General features: G+C 41.8%; 1 protein-coding gene across 2 annotated transcripts in view; it reads left to right on the forward strand.

The window, feature by feature from the left end:
- The window catches only part of PGAP4 (post-GPI attachment to proteins GalNAc transferase 4), a 29,454-nt gene extending 9,979 nt beyond the window's left edge, over positions 1-19,475 (forward strand). For both annotated transcript variants that reach the window (XM_070459361.1, XM_070459362.1), the window contains exon 2: positions 14,895-19,475. In XM_070459361.1, coding sequence (XP_070315462.1) covers positions 14,964-16,175 — 1,212 coding nt within the window. In that variant the 5' untranslated portion in view covers positions 14,895-14,963 and the 3' untranslated portion in view covers positions 16,176-19,475. The remainder of the gene's footprint in view (positions 1-14,894) is intronic.
- The last annotated feature ends 3,930 nt before the right edge of the window (positions 19,476-23,405 follow it).

Raw genomic sequence — 23,405 nt, forward strand, 5'->3', positions numbered from 1 at the left:
GATCTCTAGTCTTTCCTATTCTATTGTTTTCCTCTATTTCTTTGCATTGTTCCTTTCAGAAGGCCATCATATCTCTCCTTACTATTCTCTGGAACTCTGCATTCAGTTGGCTATATCTTTCCCTTTCTCCCTTGCCTTCCTGTTCTCCTCATTCCTCAGCTATTTATAAAGCTTTCTCAGACAACCACTTTGCCTTCTTGCATTTCTTTTTCTTTGCGATGGTTTTGGTCACTGCCTCCTGTGCAATGTTGTGAGCTTCCATCAATAGTTCTTCAGGCACTCTGTCTGTCAGATCTAATCCCTTGAATCTATTTGAAATGTCTACTGCATAATCATAAGAAATTTTACTTAGGTCATACATGAATGGCTTAGTGGTTTTCCATACTTTCTTCAGTTTAAGTGTGAACTTTGCAATAAGGAACTCATGATCTGAGCCATAGTCAGCTCCAGGTTTTGTTTTTACTGCATAGAGTTTCTCCATATTTGGCTGCAAAAAGCATAATTAATCTGATTTCTTTTGGTATTGACCATCTGGTGATGTTCATGTGTAAAGTCGTCTCTTGTGTTGTTGGAAAAGAGTGTTTACTATGACCAGCATGTTCTCTTGACAAAACTGTTAGCTTTTGCCCTGCTTCATTTTGTACTCCAAAGTCAAACTTGCCTGTTACTCCAGGTATCTCTTGATGTCCTACTTTTGCATTCCAATCTCCTGTGATTGAAAGGACATCTTTTTTTGGTATTAGGTCTAGGTCTTGTGTGGAGAAGGAAATGGCAACCCACTCCAGTATTCTTGCCTAGAGAATCCTGTGGACTGAGGAGCCTGGTGGGCTGCTGTCCAAAGGGTTGCATAGAGTTGGACATGACTGAAGCAACTTAGCATGCATACATGCATTGGAGAAGGAAATGGCAACCCACTCCAGTATTCTTGCCTGGAGAATCCCAGGGATGGAGGAGCCTGGTGGGTTGCCATCTATGGGGTCACACAGAATCGGACACAACTGAAGCAACTTAGCCGCAACAGCAGCTAGGTCTTAGAGGTCTTCATAGAATTGTTCAACTTCAGTTGCTTCAGCATCAGTGGTTGGGGCATAGATTTGGATTACTGTGATATTGAATGGTTTGCCTTGGAAACGAACCAAGATCATTCTGTTGTTTTTGAGATTGCATCCAAATACTGCATTTTGGACTCTCTTGATGGCTATGAAGGCTACTCCAATTCTTCTAAGGATTCTTGACCACAGGAATAGATACAATGGTCATCTGAATTAATTTTGCCCATTCCCATCCATTTTTGTTCCCTGATTCCTAAGATGTCGATGTTCATTCTTGCCATCTCCTGTTTGACCACTTCCAATTTACCTTGATTCATGGACCTAACATTCCAGGTTCCTATGCAATATTATTCTTTACAGCATCAGACTTTACTTTCTCCACCAGACGCATCCACAACTGAGCGTCATTTTCACTTTGGCCCAGTCACTTCATTCTTACTGGAGCTTTTAGTAACTGCCCTCTGCTCTTCCCCAGTAGCATATGGGACACCTTCCCACCTGGGGGGTTATCTTCTGGTGTCATATCTGTTTACCTTTTCATACAGTCATGGGGTTCTCCAGGTAAGAATACTGGAAAGTGAAAGTCACTCAGTTGTGTCAAACTCTTTGCAATCCCATGGACTGTAGCCCACTAGGCACCTCCTCTCCAGGTAAGAATTCTCCAGGCAAGAATATTGGAGTGGGCTGTCATTTCCTCTCCAGGGGATTTTCCTGATTCAGGGGTCAAACCCAGGTCTCCAGCATTGCAGGCAGATCCTTTACCATCTGAGCCACCAGGGGAGCCCAGGAATACTGAAGTGGGCTGTTATTTCCTCCTCCCGTGGACGGTGTTTTGTCAGAACTCTTCACTATGACCTGTCTGTCTTGGGTGGCCCTACACGGCATGGCTCATAGCTTCATTGAGTTATACAAGCCCCTTCGCCCTGACAAGGCTGTGATCCATGAAGGAAACTTAAATTTGTAACCGTCTTTTTCCTGATGTCCTGGCTCTGCAACACAGCACATACTCAGGGAGTAGCTTGTAAAGTGTTCAGCCAAACCCTTACCCAGGAAAGACTGGGAGTTGAGCTTTTTTTTTTTTTGCCTTTTCTCTCAGCACTGAGACCTGGGGTTTCAGCGATGGAGAGTACTCACATACCCATTAAGAGCTGCTTCTTTCTTTGCTGTTCCTGTTGGTCTGATGGATGGATGTGTGCCCCGTTGGTCTTCCGAGCTAGGTGTTTCGGGGCCTGTCCATCAGGTGGGGAGCCTTGAAAGCTGGAGCTCTGTGTATGTGGTCCAAATCTTTGACTCAGGGACCAGCTGGTTGTTGTGGGTGTGTTAGTCCCAGTTGACTGGCACTGTGCCAGGGTGGAATTTACGGTAAGAGCTTGTTTTGACCAGGGTATTTTCTTATTTGCCTGATGTGTAGGAGTCACTCAGCTAGGTTCTGGATTTCTCTCAGAAGGAATCTCTCCTTGTGCAGCTGTACGTTCAATATGTCCATGGGAAGAGGAAAGATCAGGAGCATTAAATGTTGTCTTTTAATCATCTTTGTCTCTCCCTGAGTTTGCTTCTTTTAATGGCTAGCTGTATCCCATTCTTTGGAGGTACCATAGTTTATTTGACTCACTCAATTTATGGGTGCTTGGCAATATTCTGCTCTTCTAAAATGGTGCTACAAGTCATTCCTCACACTTGAGAATATATATCTAGGAAAGAATGCTAGAAATTGAATTGCTGAGCTTTAGGGTGTCTCGTTGCGTATGTGCATGCAAAGTTGCTTTAGTCATGTCTGACTCTTTGCAGCCCTATGGACCATAGCCTGCCAGGTTTCTCTGTCCATGGAATTCTCCAGGCAAGAATACTGGAGTGGGTTGCTGTGCCCTCCTCCAGAGCATCTTCCCGACCCAGGGATCGAACTCACATCCCTTATGTCTCCTGCATTGGCAGGCAGGTTCTTTAGCACTAGTGCCACCTAGAAGGCCCTCGTGTGTCTTATTAGATAGTTCTAAATTAATTCTACAGAGGTTGTGCCAATTTACAACTCCCATTTTGCTAACGCAAACACATGAGTACCTATATAGTAGGTCCTACGTTTATAGGACCTACTCCTCTAAACAGCTCCTCTAGGAGACTGTGTTACAGAATAAGAAAATACTATTCATATGAAGAGTCAGGGCAAGGTGTGGGGATTAGAATGTACTAGGGTAAGGGAGTTGAGTGAGCAAAGGCCAGGAGATGGGCAAGAGCTTAGCACAGTTGATGTTCTGAAAGATCAGCATATCTAGAGCTGCCTTGCTCACTGGCTATATGTGGCTATTAAGCACTTAAATATGGCTCATGTTGAATTGAGATATGCTGTGAATATAAAATATGCACTGAATTTCAAAGATTTAGTATGGAAAAAAGAATATAGAATACCTCATTTGTAATTTTTTATATTGGTCTCATGTTGAAATCATAATTTTGATGTGTTGTGTTAAAATACATTATTAAAATGAATTTCATCTGTTTATTTTTGCTTTTTTATTGTGGTTGCTAGAAAAATTTTAACTACATATATGGCTTACAGTATATTTCCATTGGACAGTTGTAGCCTAGAGCATAGGGTTGGTAAGCTATGAGTTGCAGGCCAGATTTGGTCTACAGCCTGTTTTGATGTGACTGGAGTGCTAAAAATAGTTTTTACATTTTTTCAAAGAGTTAAAAAAAGAAATAATGTAAGGGGAATACGCAACCATGTGTGATCCACAAAGTCTAAAATACTTACTCTCTAGCCTTTATTAGTCTAGAACATACAAAGAGGGCAGTAGAACAAGATATCAAGGGAGGGCAGGGTCCAGATCATAAAGGGCCTTTTGAATCACAATAAGATGTTTAGATCTTATTAAAAGAGCAGTAGAAATATAAGAATGGTTTTAAGCAGGAGCATGACATGATTAGATTCATATTCTTAAATGATAATTGTCTCTGTGTGTGTGCACATGTACTCCTTGTATATTCTACCCTGGGACTTATTTAGACTAAAGAGTGTCACTTTCTTATTTTACCAAAAACTTACTGGAAGAGGGTACTGAAGGAGGTTGGATGGCAGTTTTACCCCAAACCCTGAGCTCTGCATTGTCATCATAATTGCACTGTCTTAATATGTGCCTGGCATTTTCTGAGCTGCATGTCTTATCTTGTTGACTGCATTTTGTTCCTTCTTTAAGTGGTTACAGCTCCCTTAGCAAGGTAGAACAGTATGAACAGGAAACCACCTCAATGACTCCATTCCCAAGACCAACTAAGGCTTTGGTCCTTGGCTTCTGCTGGTAGTGATGTGAAACTGGTTGAGGCCATAGGGATGTGCAACCATGTGACTGAACAGATCACAGGGAGATGCAACCAATCTGCAGTACTTTGGAAGTCCACATCCCAGCAAGGACTGCATACTACTCACACCTCTCCCTGCATATTTCCCTCTTTAACAGGGATCTGGAGATCCCTGTCCAGGTCTCTTACTAGTACTGGGATAGTCTGTCTCACCTCTGAGGCCCCACAATATAATCTGCCTCTGTTGCTGAAATGAGACTTTTCTAAATACTTCCTTGAATTACTATGTCATCATACCATAGAGAGAGGTTTGGTATTTTACACAACTCTAATGGGCAGGGTGGGCTTCCCAGGTGGTTCAGAGGTAAAGGATCCGCCTGCCAATGCAGGAGATGCAGGTGTGATCCCTGCGTTGGGAAGATCCCCTGGAGGAGGAAATGGCAACCCATTCCAATATTCTTGCCTGGAGAATTCCATGAACAGAGGAGCCTGGTGGGCTACAGTCCATAGGCTCGCAGAGTCGGTCGTGAGTGTGTGTGTGTGCGTGCGTGTGCGTGCACACACACACACACAATGGACAGGGTAGGCCATTAGTACAGTACAGTACATTTACAGTGGTTACACTGTAATAAGTCAAAAAATCATTAGTGGCTAGATACAACAGTTTGTGTATGACTGACAACACATCCCACTCAAGGTTGGATGGGTGCTGGGAGGTGAGCAGTAGGAGAGACCTCCGTTCTATGCAGTCATTCAAGGACCCAGGCTCATGCCAGCGAGTGGCTCCTTCTTCCTCTAGATCCACAAGGCTGTCCAGCTAGCAGGTGGAGAAAGAGAAAGTCAAGACAGCACAACTGCTCTCAGTTACGTTGGTCTGGAAGTCATACCTGTCACGTTGCTCACATTTTACTGGCAAGCCTGAGTCACATGACCCCAACTGAAGATGGTGGGCTAGTAAATGTGATCTCTCTGTGTGCCCAAGGAGAGGGAAATGTATAAGAGTACTAGAGACTGCACCACAGCAACCTCATATGGTACCTGGGCAATTCTTTTTTTTTTTTTTTTCAGGTTCCTAGTTCCTGATATATGCTCTTTTTTTTTTTTTTTCATTTATTTTTATTAGTTGGAGGCTAATTCACAACATTTCAGTGGGTTTTGTCATACATTGACATGAATCAGCCATGGAGTTACATGTATTCCCCATCCCGATCCCCCCTCCCACCTCCCTCTCCACCCGATTCCTCTGGGTCTTCCCAGTGCACCAGGCCCGAGCACTTGTCTCATGCATCCCACCTGGGCTGGTGATCTGTTTCACTATAGATAATATACATGCTGTTCTTTCAAAACATCCCACCCTTGCCTTCTCCCACAGAGTCCAAAAGTCTGTTCTGTACATCTCTGTATCTTTTTCTGTTTTGCATATAGGGTTATCGTTACCATCTTTCTAAATTCCATATATATGTGTTAGTATGCTGTAATGTTCTTTATCTTTCTGGCTTACTTCACTCTGTATAATGGGCTCCAGTTTCATCCATTTCATTAGAACTGATTCAAATGAATTCTTTTTAATGGCTGAGTAATATTCCATGGTATATATGTACCACAGCTTCCTTATCCATTCGTCTGCTGATGGGCATCTAGGTTGCTTCCATGTCCTGGCTATTATAAACAGTGCTGCGATGAACATTGGGGTGCACGTGTCTCTTTCAGATCTGGTTTCCTCAGTGTGTATGCCCAGAAGTGGGATTGCTGAGTCATATGGCAGTTCTATTTCCAGCTTTTTAAGAAATCTCCACACTGTTCTCCATAGTGGCTGTACTAATTTGCATTCCCACCAACAGTGTAAGAGGGTTCCCTTTTCTCCACACCCTCTCCAGCATTTATTGCTTGTAGACTTTTAGATAGCAGCCATCCTGACTGGCGTGTAATGGTACCTCATTGTGGTTTTGATTTGCATTTCTCTGATAATGAGTGATGTTGAGCATCTTTTCATGCGTTTGTTAGCCATCTGTATGTCTTCTTTGGAGAAATGTCTGTTGAGTTCTTTGGCCCATTTTTTGATTGGGTCATTTATTTTTCTGGAGTTGAGCTGGAGGAGTTGCTTGTATATTTTTGAGATTAATCCTTTGTCTGTTGCTTCGTTTGCTATTATTTTCTCCCAATCTGAGGGCTGTCTTTTCACCTTACTTATAGTTTCCTTTGTTGTGCAAAAGCTTTTAAGTTTCATTAGGTCCCATTTGTTTATTTTTGCTTTTATTTCCAATATTCTGGGAGGTGGGTCGTAGAGGATCCTGCTATGATTTATGTCAGAGAGTGTTTTGCTTATGTTCTCCTCTAGGAGTTTTATAGTTTCTGGTCTTACATTTAGATCTTTAATCCATTTTGAGTTTATTTTTGTGTATGGTGTTAGAAAGTGTTCTAGTTTCATTCTTTTACAAGTGGTTGACCAGTTTTCCCAGCACCACTTGTTAAACAGGTTGTCTTTTTTCCATTGCATATCCTTGCTTCCTTTGTCAAAGATAAGGTGTCCATAGGTTCGTGGATTTATCTCTGGGCTTTCTATTCTGTTCCATTGATCTATATTTCTGTCTTTGTGCCAGTACCATACTGTCTTGATGACTGTGGCTTTGTAGTATAGTCTGAAGTCAGGCATGTTGATTCCTCCAGTTCCATTCTTCTTTCTAAAGATTACTTTAGCTATTCGAGGTTTCTTGTATGTCCATACAAATTGTGAAATTATTTGTTCTAGTTCTGTGAAAAATATCGTTGGTAGCTTGATAGGGATTGCATTGAATCTATAGATTACTTTGGGTAGAGTAGCCATTTTGACAATATTGATTCTTCCAATCCATGAACACGGTATGTTTCTCCATCTGTTTGTGTCCTCTTTGATTTCTTTCATCAGTGTTTTATAGTTTTCTATGTATAGGTCTTTTGTTTCTTTAGGTAAATATACTCCTAAGTATTTTATTCTTTTTATTGCAATGGTGAATGGTATTGTTTCCTTAATTTCTCTTTCTGTTTTTTCATTGTTAGTGTATAGGAATGCAAGGGATTTCTGTGTGTTAATTTTATATCCTGCCACTTTACTATATTCATTGATTAGCTCTAGTAATTTTCTGGTAGAGTCTTTAGGGTTTTCTATGTAGAGGATCATGTCATCTGCAAACAGCGAGAGTTTCACTTCTTCTTTTCCTATCTGGATTCCTTTTACTTCTTTATCTGCTCTGATTGCTGTGGCCAACACTTCCAACACTATGTTGAATAGTAGTGGTGAGAGTGGGCACCCTTGTCTGTGTTCCTGATTTCAGGGGAAATGCTTTCAATTTTTCACCATTGAGGGTGATGCTTGCTGTGGGTTTGTCATATATAGCTTTTATTATGTTGAGGTATGTTCCTTCTATTCCTGCTTTCTGGAGAGTTTTAATCATAAAAGAGTGTTGAATTTTGTCAAAGGCTTTCTCTGCATCTATTGAGATAATCATATGGTTTTTGTCTTTCAATTTGTTAATGTGGTGTATTACATTGATTGATTTTCGGATATTAAAGAATCCTTGCATTCCTGGGATAAAGCCCACTTGGTCATGGTGTATGATTTTTTTAATATGTTGTTGGATTCTGTTTGCTAGAATTTTGTTAAGGATTTTTGCATCTATGTTCATCAGTGATATTGGCCTGTAGTTTTCTTTTTTGTGGCATCTTTGTCTAGTTTTGGAATTAGGGTGATGGTGGCCTCATAGAATGAGTTTGGAAGTTTACCTTCTTCTGCAATTTTCTGGAAGAGTTTGAGTAAGATAGGTGTTAGCTCTTCTCTAAATTTTTGGTAGAATTCAGCTGTGAAGCCATCTGGTCCTGGGCTTTTGCTGGAAGATTTCTGATTACAGTTTCGATTTCCTTGCTTGTGATGGCTCTGTTAAGATCTTCTATTTCTTCCTGGTTCAGTTTTGGAAAGTTATACTTTTCTAAGAATTTGTCCATTTCATCCAAGTTGTCCATTTTATTGGCATAGAGCTGCTGGTAGTAGTCTCTCATGATCCTTTGTATTTCAGTGCTGTCTGTTGTGATCTCTCCATTTTCATTTCTAATTTTGTTAATTTGGTTCTTCTCTCTTTGTTTCTTAATGAGTCTTGCTAATGGTTTGTCAATTTTGTTTATGTTTTCAAAAAACCAGCTTTTAGCTTTGTTGATTTTTGCTATGGTCTCTTTCGTTTCTTTTGCATTTATTTCTGCCCTAATTTTTAAGATTTCTTTCCTTCTACTAATCCTGGTGTTCTTCATTTCTTCCTTCTCTAGTTGCTTTAGATGTAGAGTTAGGTTATTTATTTGGCTTTTTTCTTGTTTCTTGATGTAAGCCTGTAATGCTATGAACCTTCCCCTTAGCACTGCTTTTACAGTGTCCCATAGGTTTTGGGTTGTTGTGTTTTCATTTTCATTCATTTCTATGCATATTTTGATTTCTTTTTTTACTTCTTCTATGATTTGTTGGTTATTCAGAAGCGTGTTATTTAGCCTCCATATGTTTGAATTTTTAACAATTTTTTTCCTGTAATTGAGATCTAATCTTACCGCACTGTGGTCAGAAAAGATGACTGGAATGATTTCAATTTTTTTGAATTTTCCAAGACCAGATTTATGGCCCAGGATGTGATCTATTCTGGAGAAGGTTCCATATGCACTTGAGAAAAAGGTGAAGTTGATTGTTTTGGGGTGAAATGTCCTATAGATATCAATTAGGTCTACCTGGTCCATTGTGTCATTTAAGGTTTGTGTTTCCTTGTTAATTTTCTGTTTAGTTGATCTATCCATAGGTGTGAGTGGGGTATTAAAGTCTCCCACTATTATTGTGTTACTATTAATTTCCTCTTTCATACTCATTAACGTTTGCCGTACATATTGCGGTGCTCCTATGTTGGGTGCATATATATTTATAATTGTTATATCTTCTTCTTGGATTGATCCTTTGATCATTATGTAGTGTCCTTCTTTGTCTGTTTTCACATCCTTTATTTGAAAGTCTATTTTATCTGATATGAGTATTGCGACTCCTGCTTTCTTTTGGTCTCGGTTTGCGTGAAATATTTTTTTCCAGCCCTTCACTTTTAGTCTGTATGTGTCTCTTGTTTTGAGGTGGGTTTCTTGTATACAGCATATATAGGGGTCTTGTTTTTGTATCCATTCAGCCAATCTTTGTCTTTTGGTTGGGGCATTCAACCCATTTACATTTAAGGTAATTACTGATAGGTGTGGTCCTGTTGCCATTTACTTTGTTGTTTTGGGTTCACGTTTATACAACCTTTCTGCACTTCCTGTCTAGAGAAGATCCTTTAGCATTTGTTGAAGAGCTGGTTTGGTGGTGCTGAATTCTCTCAGCTTTTGCTTGTCTGTAAAGCTTTTGAATTCTCCTTCATATCTGAATGAGATCCTTGCTGGGTACAGTAATCTGAGTTGTAGGTTATTCTCTTTCATTACTTTAAGTATGTCCTTCCATTCCCTTCTGGCCTGAAGGGTTTCTATTGATAGATCAGCAGTTATCCTTATGGGAATCCCTTTGTGTGTTATTTGTTGTTTCTCCCTTGCTGCTTTTAATATTTGTTCTTTGTGTTTGATCTTTGTTTAATTTGATTAATATGTGTCTTGGGGTGTTTTGCCTTGGGTTTATCCTGTTTGGGACTCTCTGGGTTTCTTGGACTTGGGTGGCTATTTCCTTCCCCATTTTAGGGAAGTTTTCAGCTATTATCTCCTCGAGTATTTTCTCATGGCCTTTCTTTTTGTCTTCTTCTTCTGGGACTCCTGTGATTCGAATGTTGGGGCGTTTCACATTGTCCCAGAGGTCCCTGAGGTTGTTCTCATTTCTTTTGATTCTTTTTTCTTTTTTCCTTTCTGCTTCATTTATTTCCACCATTTTATCTTCTACCTCACTTATCCTATCTTCTGTCTCCGTTATTCTACTCTTGGTTCCCTCCAGAGTGTTTTTGATCTCATTTATTGCATTATTCATTTTTAATTGACTCTTTTTTATTTCTTCTAGGTCTTTATTAAATATTTCTTGCATCTTTTCAATATTTGTCTCCAGGCTATTTATCTATAACTCCATTTTGTTTTCAAGATTTTGGATCATTTTTATTATCATTATTTTAAATTCTTTTTCAGGTAGATTCCCTATCTCCTCCTCTTTTGTTTGACTTGGTGGGCATTTTTCATGTTCCTTTACCTGTTGGGTATTTCTCTGCCTTTTCATCTTGTTTAGATTGCTGTGTCTGGAGTGGGCTTTCTGTATTCTGGAGGTCTGTGGTTCCTTTTTATTGTGGAGGTTTTACCCAGTGGGTGGGGTTGGACGATTTGGTTTGTCAAGATTTCCTGGTTAGGGAAGCTTGCGTCAGTGTTCTGGTGCATGGAACTTGATTTCTTCTCTCTGGAGTGCAATGGAGTGCCCAGTAATGAGTTTTGAGATGGGTCTATGTGTTAGGTGTGACCTTAGGCAGCCTGTATGTTGACGTTCAGGGCTATGTTCCTGCGTTGCTAGAGAATTTGCATGGTATGTCTTGCTCTAAAACTTATTGGCTCTTGGGTGGTGGTTGGTTTCAGTGTAGGTATGGAGGCTTTTGGACGGTCTCTTATTACTTAAAGTTCCATGTAGTCAGGAGTTTTCTGGTGTTCTCAGGTTTGGGGCTTAAGTCTCTTGCCTCTGGATTTCAGTTTTATTCTTCCAGTAGTCTCAAGACTTCTTCAACTATACAGCACTGATAATAAAACTTCTAGGTTAATGGCGAAAAGATTCTCCCCTGTTAGGGATACCCAGAGAGGTTCACAGAGTTACATGAAGAAAAGGAGAGGGAGGAGGGAGATAGAGACGGGCAGGAGGAGAAAAAGGGGGACTCAAGAGGAGAGAGACAGATCTACACAGGTGTCTGTTTCCCGAGTGGTCTCCGTAGCCCAGACACCCACAAAGATTCACAGAATTAGATTGGGAAGTGAAGGGGAAAGGAGGAAATAGAGGTGTTCTGAGGTAGAAAACGGAGAGTCAAGATTGGGAGAGAATAATCAACACACTCCTGAATAAAAATGGGAACTGAATATTGGATTCTTAAATGTCCACAATTTATATCATATACTGAAAAACAAAGAGTAGAGGTTAGACTCTTAAAAATACTATATTAAAAACAAAAAACCAAAACACACAAAAAAATTTTAGAAATATATATGAAGTTTGTTTTAAAAATAGGGCTTCTCTCTTTTTTTTTTGTAAGGTTATAGTGTAATGAAAATGAAAATTAAGGAGTAGTAGAGGAGTAATAGAGGACTTTAAAAGGAAATAAGAGAAAAAGAAAAATAGAAGAGAAAAAGGAAAAAAAAGAAAAAAAAATTTTTCCTAATTAAAAAATTTGTAAAAATCTATGAAAATGAAAGTTAAGGAGTAATGGGGGAGTAATAGGGAATTTTAAAAGAAAATAAAAGAGAAAAAAGAAAAAAATTTTTTTTTACTTAAAAAAAAAAAGGTAAAAATATATCTAGGAATTTCTCTGGAGCTGTTGCGGTCACTGTGGGTTCGGTTCAGTTTCAGATAGCTCCTCATTCCAGCTTACACTTCTCGATATCTACAGGCCCCTTCCGGTGTAGTCGGTGTTACCTATAGGGATTTTAATCTGTTGCACCGGTCCCTTCTGAAGCGGTTCCCTTTGTTTGTTTGGCTTCTGTTTGCTGGTCTCTTCAGTGCCTAATTTCCGCCCTGACACAGGCAGGCGGAGGTGGTCTCTTATTCAGGTTGCTAGTTCCGTCGCGCTGCGGGGAGGGGCTGGTGCTGCTTTCCCCTCTACGCTGCTCAGGCTCCCGGCTGTTCTATATGGAGCGTGCCCTGCGCTGCGCGCGGTTCCAGCCCTCGGGTGTTCCACAAAAGTGCGGAACAAAAAACTGCGCCTGCGTTTTTGTGCCTTCCCCGTCAGAGCAGCTCAGGCAGCCAGGAGCTTGACAGGCGCACTCTCCCCAGGTGCGGCGCGCCTTCTGCCCTCCGTGTCCCCCAGCATGCGCTTTCTCCCCTCCGTGTCCCCAGCCCCAGTCCCCGCCCGCGCTGGTCGGGTGCCTGCGCCCTGTGTCTCGCCACGACCCTCCCGGCGGATGTCGACCATCCAGAATCTCAGGAGGTCTTTGATTAGAAACTGGAGGCCTGTTTGCAGTGCGGTAGGGGATGCGGTCCTTGGGGCCGAGCCTGCCCCTTTCCCCTCCCCCCTGCCTCCAGCCTCCGGCGGGGCTGGGCCGGTCCGTGGCCTGCGAGCTCTTCTCTGGACTTGCTCGGTCCGTTTGTTCTGCAAACGGCCGGCAATGTGTTCAGGCCGGTTAATTTTCTCTCTCTCTCTTGCTGTCCCACAGTTTAAGTTGGTAACTCACAAAAGCTCCCTCCGATTGTCCTCAGGGCACTCAGGCCAGGTCCTTACCTTAATCAATGCCGCCCGCTCCTCTCCGTTCTGCCCCCACTTGCTGGTGGCAGATGCGGGCGTCTGGGGAACTTTTCTGCTGGGAGTTGCTTTTAGGCACGTAATCTGTGGGTTTTATTTATTCTTCCCCTCCCAGTCAGGTTGCCCTCCGAGATTCAAAAACTTCCCCCAGACCCGCCAGTGCAAGAACTCCCATCCCAGGACGGATCTCCGTCCTTAGCTCTTTTGTCTCTCTTTTTATCTTTTATGTTTTGTCCTACCTCCTTTCACAGACAATGGGTTGCTTTTCTGGACACCTGATGACCTCAGCTAGCGATCAGAAGTTGTTTTGTGAAGTTTGCTCTGCGTTTGGTTATTCTTTTGATGAATTTGTAGGAGAGAAAGTGGTCTCCCTGTCCTATTCCTCCACCATCTTGGCTCCTCCAATTCTTTAAGATAACTCACAAGCTAGGCTATTTTCTTCCCAATATGTGCAAACTTTATTACACTTCTCAGGTAAGAGATTTGCCTTTATTCTATTAGACACCACTTAATTTTACACTGACCTTACTGGTGTCATACTGGCTTTGTCCTTTTAGTTCTGTTTTTGGGTGCAAGTCTATTTTCCCTCGGATTTTAGACCTTCTTACTCCTATTACTAAGTTTGTATGTTCAGTCTGTGTATGTGTGTGTGTGTATATCTACATATATATATATAGGCTATATATATGTATATATATATATATATATATATATAGGCTATACATGTATAGGCTTTCTGAGTGGCTCAGCAGTGATGAAGCCATCTGCAGTGTAGGAGTTGCAGGTTCCATTCCTGGGTTGGGAAGATCCCCTGGAGGAGGGCACAGCAGCTGACTCCAGTATTCTTGCTTGGAGAACCCCATGGACAGAGGAACCTGACAAGCTACGGTCCACGGGGTCACAAAAAGTCAGACGCAACTGAAGTGACTGAGCACACATATGTGTATATACATACATGTACACAGGCTGTGCTGGACAGCATGTAGGATCTTAGTTCAACCACAGATTGAACCTGTTCCCCTGCCATGGAAGCACAGAGTCTTAACCTCTGGACCACCAGAGAAATCCCCATATGGATATATTTTAATGGCATTTTTACTCTGTATTGTTTTGCTCTGTAATACACTTAATCTTCACAGCAACCCTATGAGATGGGTATTATTATTACCTCCACTTTAGAGGTGGAGAGATGTGGAGAGCTGAAGTGACCTTTTACCAAGCGAGTAACTGAGCTATTTTCACTCCAGCGAGTGCCTGACCTCAGGCCTGAACTCTGAGAAAAGACCTCATGCTACATTCCTTTCTGGACCAGGCTGGACCAACTTTTTCATCTTCCTCTCTGCCTCCGCTTTCCCTACCTCACAAAAAGCTGCCCATATATCTTCCTTCAGATATTTCCTCCCCTTTCAAAGTCTGGGGCTCTAGAGTTCACTTGCATATGTAGGGAGATCCTGTCTCTGACTGGTTCCCGTGGTAGTTTTATAAAATATAAAATGGAAGATCAATCAGGATTAAGTTAATATGAAATTTTTAGTTTAGTTACATAAAGTTAGAGAAAAAGGAATGGAAAATGTCGATAAAGACATTTCAGGAAATCCTAAATAGTCCCTTTCTTGTTTGGGACATACAAAAGAAGACAGAGTTTTTAGAAATTACTATGTATAGTCAGTCAACAAGTACTTGCAGTGTATTTACCTTGGAACTTACTCTAAATGTGTTTTTCCTTTGGGTCAAGCCTTGCTATTTTTGTGTCGGTTGGAAGAACCTGTGTCTGTGTAGCTGTTGAATTGAAATAACGATTTTACTAGCCTCTCTGGTGATTTTTCTGGCACACCATTTTTCTGACACTTAACTAAGTGTCTGTAGGTGTGGAGACTTGGTTGAATGCACCAAGGTTTCATTACTCATAGAAATGATCAAAGAACCCCAGAAATCACTAACAGATACAACCTCAGAAAAGAGTATGGGAGAAGACCCTTGAGTCTCTAGCAGCAGCACAGACTAGAATAAGAATTTCTGGTTTGATATGTGCTGAGTTCCATCCCTGGATTTTTTTTTCAAGCCCTGTACCATTCTTTGCTTCTTCCCTCTTTAGGTTTGTGATTTTGGCCTGCGGTCCAGGATGGTTTGTTCTTGGGACCAGACCTGACCAGAAGTCGACCTCATGAGCACGTCAACCTCTCCAGCGGCCATGCTCCTCCGGAGGCTGAGGCGGCTCTCTTGGGGCAGCACTGCTGTCCAGCTCTTCATCTTAACAGTGGTGACCTTCGGTCTGCTGGCCCCGCTGGCCTGCCACCGGCTTCTGCACTCTTACTTCTACCTGCGCCACTGGCATCTGAACCAAATGAGCCAAGAGTTCCTACAGCAAAGCTTGAAAGAAGGTGAAGCCGCCCTGCACTACTTTGAGGAGCTGCCCTCTGCCAACGGCTCGGTGCCCATCGTCTGGCAGGCCACGCCGCGGCCCTGGCTGGTCATCACCATCATCACTGTGGACAGACAGCCTGGCTTCCACTACGTCCTGCAGGTGGTATCCCAGTTCCACCGGCTCCTTCAACAGTGTGGCCCCCAATGCGAGGGGCACCAACTCTTCCTGTGCAATGTGGAGCGGAGCGTGAGCCACTTCGATGCCAAGCTGCTGTCCAAGTACGTCCCCGTGGCCAACCGCTATGAGGGCACCGAGGACGACTATGGCGACGACCCTTCCACCAACTCGTTTGAGAAAGAAAAGCAGGACTACGTCTATTGTCTGGAATCCTCCCTGCAGACCTACAACCCAGACTACGTCCTGATGGTGGAAGATGATGCCGTCCCAGAGGAGCAGATCTTCCCAGTCCTGGAGCACCTTCTGCGGGCTCGCTTCTCTGAGCCGCACCTCCGAGATGCCCTCTATCTGAAGCTCTATCACCCTGAGAGGCTCCAGCACTACATCAACCCGGAGCCCATGCGGATCCTGGAGTGGGTCGGTGTCGGCATGCTGCTGGGGCCCTTACTGACCTGGATGTACACGCGGTTTGCCAGCCGTCCGGGCTTTAGCTGGCCAGTCATGCTCTTCTTCTCCGTGTACAGCATGGGTCTGGTGGAGTTGGTGGGCCGGCACTACTTTCTGGAGCTGCGGCGGCTGAGTCCTTCACTGTACAGCGTGGTCCCCGCGTCGCAGTGTTGCACCCCCGCGATGCTCTTCCCTGCCCCCGCGGCCCGCCGGACCCTCACCTACCTGTCCCAGGTTTACTGCCACAAGGGCTTTGGCAAGGACATGGCACTGTACTCACTGTTGAGGGCCAAGGGGGAACGGGCCTACGTGGTGGAGCCCAATCTTGTGAAACACATCGGACTCTTCTCCAGCCTTCGGTACAACTTTCACCCCAGTCTGCTCTAGCCTGCCAAGAAATGCCTTTCTGAAACTGGCCACTTCTTGGAGATTCAACTGTTGAGCTCTTTATTTGGACCTGGTTGCTTGCAGATATTTCATTGTTTTAAGGTTGCCAAGGATATAGGCACTGGGATGGCTGAGGTTAAATACAAGTCAAGAACGTCGGCTTGGGTAACCCTCAGGCAAGAGGCAAGCTGTTCACTGTGGGCCCAGACCCCTCGCCCTCCACACAGCCACATTGCCTCATGCAGTCTGACCCACTCAATGATGGACATTTAAATACCACTTATATTCTCCTGTTTTTCGTTCTGCTTCATGACAGTTTGTGACTGCCAAAATTATTGTGCACAGTGGTTCAACTGGTTTAGGATTTTAAAGGTAGAATATGAATGATGAAAGATGAGATTCTCTTATAGTGACTTCTTTCTCACTGGGAATAAGAATGGATATATATTTAGGATATATATCCCAAGAGGCAGAACCATGTTGATAGATTCTATTTGTTTCCTTGCTATGACATAATAAAAGCTGCATAGTGCCTGCCATCTTGAAGGCGGATGAGCTGGCTACTATTACCTGGCATTTTCTTTTCCACACATCTGTATCGCACTGATAATCAATTTTGATTGTGAGAACTTTAAGGCACAGCAAGATCTGAAAGCACCTTCTGGATCATCAAGTCGGATTGCTTATGTTTAGTTTTCAATTTAATATTGAAGATTTCTATCGTATTCTAATTCTTTGAAAGTTGGACATTGCAGAATGATGTAGAATGGGTGAGCTTTTTACTAATGGCATATCCTTTTCCCCAGCTTTGCTGGCTAATCATTCACCCTTATTCTTTTTCTTCTATAGCATGATGTTACAGAAGAAAAAGTAGGGACTGAAGTCAGAAGACCTGAATTTTTATATCAAATCTCTGTCATGTCCTAGTGGTGTGAACTTGGGCAAGTTACAAACACTCTGAGCCTCCTGTTTCTCACCTGTAAAATGGGGAGAGTGATATCTACCCTTTTAAGTTGCCTTGGGGATTAAATGACAGAATATGTGTAAAACACTGGCAAGTGCTTATCTCATAAAGGGCATTTGGTGAATATTAGCTCTTTTCTCCCCTATAATAAGCATATAAAACTCAAGTGTATTTTGGATAAAGGTATTAGTGATATTTAAAGTGTGAGATGGGGTATAGGGCTGACACCTATGGAGCAGCTGTTCCTGACCAAACACTACTAGAATAAAGGTTGACTTTTCCTTGTGACTTTAGAAGGATGTACAGCTCAGTTTCATCTAGCCCCACCTCCAACCAAGCCCAAAATAAGAATTGTTCATTCAAACTGAAAATGATCTAAGACTCCAGTTGAGCCTATTCCAAGACTAGCATCTGAAAATTACTTTTCTCAAAAGTTACAAATAAATGTCATTTGACAATACTTAGCAAACCAGTGGCCAAAGAGTCCTTATGGCGGTGGGTGATTACATTAGAGTTCAAGCAGCTCTCTGCTGTGTTTCAGTGCCACGTCTTCTGTTTGCCTTAAGTTTTCACAGTGAGCTACTGTCTTGGAATCTGCTTGAGAACATCAAGGGAGTAACAGGGCTTCATCGCCACACTTTACAGATGAACAAAGAGGCCCAGAGATGTAAAAGGACTTCTTCAGTTTCACACAGCTGAACAGCAGCAGAGAGGACTGGAATGTAGTAGCTTTTCTGACTTCAAGCCCCTGTACTTTTTTCTCAACCACATTCATTTTATAAATATCTATGTAGTTAAATTCTCTTTTGTGAAATCTGTAACCTGGATGAAATAATGTCTCTGTAAGCTAAGATGGTAAAAACTCACTGTGGTGTTGGTCTTGGGGAACAAACAGGTGTCCATGTGTGTTGTGTTGTTATAGTGAGCGGTTGTGTATCCTCCGGGAAGGTCCAAAGTGACCAGAGCTGCTAGGTGACTTACTGAGATGCTCAGATTCCACCCTTTCATCCCTCCACCCCCACCCCAGTAACAGGTTCAGCCTCATGTCTGAGAACAGAACCACCCCCAACCTAGAACTAATTTGAGTTTGTTGCATTAATGATTAGACCTCCTCATGGAAAGTTTGTGTCCAATGATGGAACATTTAAACTAGCTAATCCCTAGATCAGAATCTTTGCTGGTTTTCATTTCTGCTCTTTTCTAATTCCATTGTCTACTGCACAGACATCCCTTCCCGTGACTCCTTCCCTCTCAATGGCTGAGGTCATCTTTGTCTTGTCTTATTTTTCTACCTACACACTAAGACATCTTCCCACATTGATCTTAACTAGAATCTGCCATCCTTGGACATTTTCTGCAGAAGCAACAATCCTACCCACTTTTATCCCTACCCACTTTCTAGATCACCCTTCCTTTTGTCTCTCATTCCTAGAGTCCAAATTGTGTATGTTGTCTTGGATTAGGACTGCTGACAGCTTTACACCAAAGCTGAGGTCTTTTATTTAATCCTAAGCGGGGGCTAGGGAGAAACTAAAGTCCCCTTCCAGTATCAAGAGACATAATTTACCAGAAGGGTGAAGATCTTTAATAGTCCTGCATACTTTTCAGAATTTAACTTATTGTCAGGTCTAAGAAGCTCCCTATTGTGACTGAGTGTATTTGCATAGACTTATCAGTTCAAATAAATAAACCATTTCACTGAGGCATCCTAAGAAGCCTTGGTTTTCTCTCATTTCTGTAGCTGGATTTTTCTGATATGGTGAATAGTATCAAAACCACCCACATGCTCACACTATTGTGGAGTCCCAAGGTAGCCATTCAAAAGTATGGGCTGTTTGCTTAAAAATTCTTAACTGATTTTCTTATATTTCTTAAATGGAAACATTTGAATTGTGTGTGTGTGTATGTTTTTCTACTGTCATAATTTTTAAAAAGTGAGAATACTACAGTGCAACTAGAGAATACAAGTAGGATGAATATAATGATAGGATTAATTTAATTTATCTTGGATACAGTCCTCATTTGAGGGAATTTGTTTAATTGGTAACTTAATTTGTGTAAAGAGACATTCTAATTGGATTTGATTATTGTGGGATTTTTATACATACTATGATGCATTTTGAATTACGGTGACATGATACAAAATTGGGTAATTTTAAAGTCACAGGAACCATTTGGATATTTTTATCCCGACCACATGAATTTGCTGAGAAATGTTCATTAACTGACACTGTCTTTTTTAGGTTGGATTTTGTTTGAAATACCTTTGGGACTATGTCAAAGATGATTGGAGATGTAATTTTAAAGTACTTAATATAACTGCAATGGAGATGTGCTATGGCTTCCTGTAGTCGGATTACAGCATTGTTGTGAGTCATCGCTCTGCAATGAATGTGGAATTCTGCTTTAAAATTTAACAGATTTTCATTTTTTTTCCCTAAAAAACCTTTTGATTCTGTATTAGGGTGTAGCTGATTAAAAATGTTGTGATAGTTTCAGATGAATAGGGAAGGTATTCAGGCATACATATGCATGTATCCATTCTCTCCCAAACTCCCCTCCCATCCAGGCTAGCCCATAACATTGAGCAGAATTCCCTGTGCTATACAGTAGGTCCTTGTTGGTTATCCATTCTAAATATAGCAGTGTGTACATGATTGTCCCAAACTCCCTAATTATTCCTTCCCCTCATCCTTCCCCCCATGGCAACCATAAAAAAAAATTAACAAATTTTCATGATCTTTTCCCTAATGACCTATGCAGAAACATAGATGAGTGATTTTTTTAAGTATTATGTTAATAAATTGGGGGTAAAACCAGATGAAAATCCAAAGGCAAATGATTAATTTATCAAAAAGAAGGACAGATGGCATACTTATGTAGGAACAGGGTAGCTCAGAGAGATGGGTGAAGTAGACAGGAGGTCGAGTGAAGGAGAGGCTCTCACATCTGTCACCTGCTGTGTGTCCCAGACTCCTTTATGTAATAAGTCCTCTATGTCTTCCCCACTGTCATGAAATGTTTATAGGGCTAGCCTATGGAGAATACAAAGGGACAAAATAATGGATAGTGTTCTGGATAAATAATTCATCCCTTTGCTAGGACCCGGCTTCCTATCACACTTAGAATAAAATACAAACCCCTACATTACCTTCCAGGCCAGCTGTGACCTGTCCCTGCAAAACTTCCATCCTCTTTCTCCAAGCTCTAGTCACACCTGCTCTCTTTCACTTCCTTGGACTTGTTACATTGGTTCTTACCACAAAGGGAATTTGCACTGCCATTCTGTCTATCTGGAATGCTTTTCTCTTAGCCGAATCTTTCCTGTATACAGATCTCAATTAAAATTTAAACCCTCCTCCCCCAACAGACTTTTCATCCCATCTAAAGCATTCTTATCCCTTCCCAATTCCCAGGTCATCTATCACTTTATGCAGTTTGATTCCCTGCAAAGCTCTTGTTATTTCCTGAAATTTATTATTTTACCTTTTTTCCCCCTCCATTCTCCCCACTCCACTACAGAATATAAGTGCCACAATATCAGGAGTCTTCTAGGTTTCATTCATTGCTCTATCCCTTGAACCTAGAACAATACCTGACACATAGTAGGAAGTGAATGAGAGAGAGAAATTGGGGTAGTGGGGGAAGGAAGAAAGGAAGGAAGGGAAGAAAAGAGGAAAGGGATCTACAGTGGAGATGCATACAGAAAAGAAGAATACTGAAAGGAAGAGAAATGGGACTAGGGAAGAAAATTAGGGAGGAGCAAAAAGGATCCAGGTAGTGAGGATTGGTTGTGATGTACAATTTTGACTCCTGAAAAAATTTTCTACTTGCATTCCAGGCAAAGAGAATGGCGAATGCAAAAAGGAACTTTCTACACCACCACATAGCTACTTTTTCCTTTGTTGTTATTAGAGTTTTGGTTTCAGTGTGTGTGTTTGGGGTTGTGTGTGTTTGTGGGGGGGGTCCTCCCTACATGCTATTCTTAGGGGAGGGATGGGTTTTCTCTTTCAGGTTTCAACTGCTGCATATTCCTGGTATTACCAATGGGAATCATCTAGACATGCATACCACCCATGGTGGTTCTCCAACGTATTCTAGGACTTATAGGCAAGAGGCTGGAAAGAGAAGAAAGGAAAGATCACCACCTGGTGCCAAAGAACTCTTCTCAAGTTCTTTCAGTAAGTGGCAAGATGGTTTAAGTCTTACCACGTAGTTCTGCATGATAGGGGTGGGCTTTGGCAAAGCATTATATGACTTAACACAAACCAAGAATAGAGAGGTAAACTTTCCCTAGAGGCTGGATAGGAGGAGCAGGAAACTTTAAGGATCATTTTTTCTGGTACACAACTTAGGTGTTTTTTATGTTCTGTTAGTGTAGCTTTATTTAAATGTGAACAAGTTGAGTCCTCTGCAAAATTCGTGCACTGGCAACATGTTAGACAGAGAAAATCCACAAAAAATGTAAACCCTGGCATTGTTGTGACTGGGAGACCTGAAACAGAAGTCAACAAGTGTGTGTAGATTTCTTTCTAGCAACATGTTTGGACAGTTACTCTTGTCCTTTACCAAACCGCTGTCCAGCCGCAATACATACACAACCAGAAGACATAACCAACAAAAGCTTCTGTCTAGCTCCCCCTCCAGAGAGGTTTGTGATAAAGGAGCGGTAGGATTACATCTTCTTCCTGTAACATACACATGTTACATGCTTTCCCTCTTTTGAACAAGAAAAGGAAATAGCAACCATATTTTAAAAGATACTAAACAATGATATGTATCTTCACATTCAAAATTGTATTTCATGTATTATTATATAAGGACCTATGCCAAACATATTAATCATAAGTTAATCTAAATTTAGCTATTTATCCCCAACTTAATACATGCTTAAATCATATTAGCAGTATTCAGTTGACTCAAGGTTTTTTTCTTTTTCAGTCTAGCTGAACTATTAGCATAAATGCCCCAATCTGCAGAAACAACAGTCATGAATCTGAAAGAGAAAAGGCTTTGAAGAGGTTAGAATCACGTTTTTTTTTTTCAGATGCCTGTTCAGTTCAATTCAGTCACTCAATTGTGTCCAACTCTGCAATCCCATGAACTGCAGCACACCAGGCTTCCCTGTCCATCACCAACTCCCGGAGCCTATTCAAACTCATGTCCATCAAGTCGGTAGTGCCATCCAACCATCTCATCCTCTGTCGTCCCCTTCTCTCTCCTTCAATTATTCCCAGCATCAGTGTCTTTGCCAGTGAGTTGGTTCTTCGCATCAAATGGCCAAAGTATTGGAGTTTCAGCTTCAGCATCTGTCCTTCCAGTGAATATTCAGGACTGATTTCCTTTAAAATGGACTGGTTGGATCTCCTTGCAGTCCAAGCAACTCTCAAGCTTCTTCTCCAACACCACAGTTCAAAAGCATCAATTCTTCAGCGTTCAGCTTTCTTTACAGTCCAACTCTCGCATCCATACTTGACTGCTGGAAAAACCATAGCTTTAACTAGACAGATCTTTGTTGGTAAACTAATGTCTCTGCTTTTTTTTTTTTTTTTTGCTTTTTTTTCCAATTTATTTTTTTTTTAGTTGGAGGCTAATTACTTTACAATATTGTAGTGGTTTTTGTCATACATTGACATGAATCAGTCATGGATTTACATGTACTCCCCATCCCGATCCCCCCTCCCACCTCCCTCTCCACCTGATCCCTCTGGGTCTTCCCGGTATACCAGGCCCGAGCACTTGTCTCATGCATCCAACCTGGGCTGGTGATCTGTTTCACCCTAGATAATATACATGTTTTGATGCTGTTCTCTTGAAACATCCCACCCTTGCCTTCTCCCACAGAGTCCAAAAGTCTGTTCTGTACATCTGTGTCTCTTTTTCTGTTTTGCATATAGGGTTATCGTTACCATCTTTCTAAATTCCATATATATGTGTTAGTATGCTGTAATGTTCTTTATCTTTCTGGCTTACTTCACTCTGTATAATGGGCTCCAGTTTCATCTCATTAGAACTGATTCAAATGAATTCTTTTTAATGGCTGAGTAATATTCCATGGTGTAGATGTACCACAGCTTCCTTATCCATTCGTCTGCTGATGGGCATCTAGGTTGCTTCCATGTCCTGGCTATTATAAACAGTGCTGCGATGAACATTGGGGGTGCACATGTCTCTTTCAGATCTGGTTTCCTCAGTGTGTATGCCCAGAAGTGGGATTGCTGGGTCATATGGCAGTTCTATTTCCAGTTTTTTAAGAAATATCCACA

Source organism: Odocoileus virginianus, chromosome 31 (assembly GCF_023699985.2).
Source record: "Odocoileus virginianus isolate 20LAN1187 ecotype Illinois chromosome 31, Ovbor_1.2, whole genome shotgun sequence".
Classification (NCBI taxonomy): domain Eukaryota; kingdom Metazoa; phylum Chordata; class Mammalia; order Artiodactyla; family Cervidae; genus Odocoileus; species Odocoileus virginianus.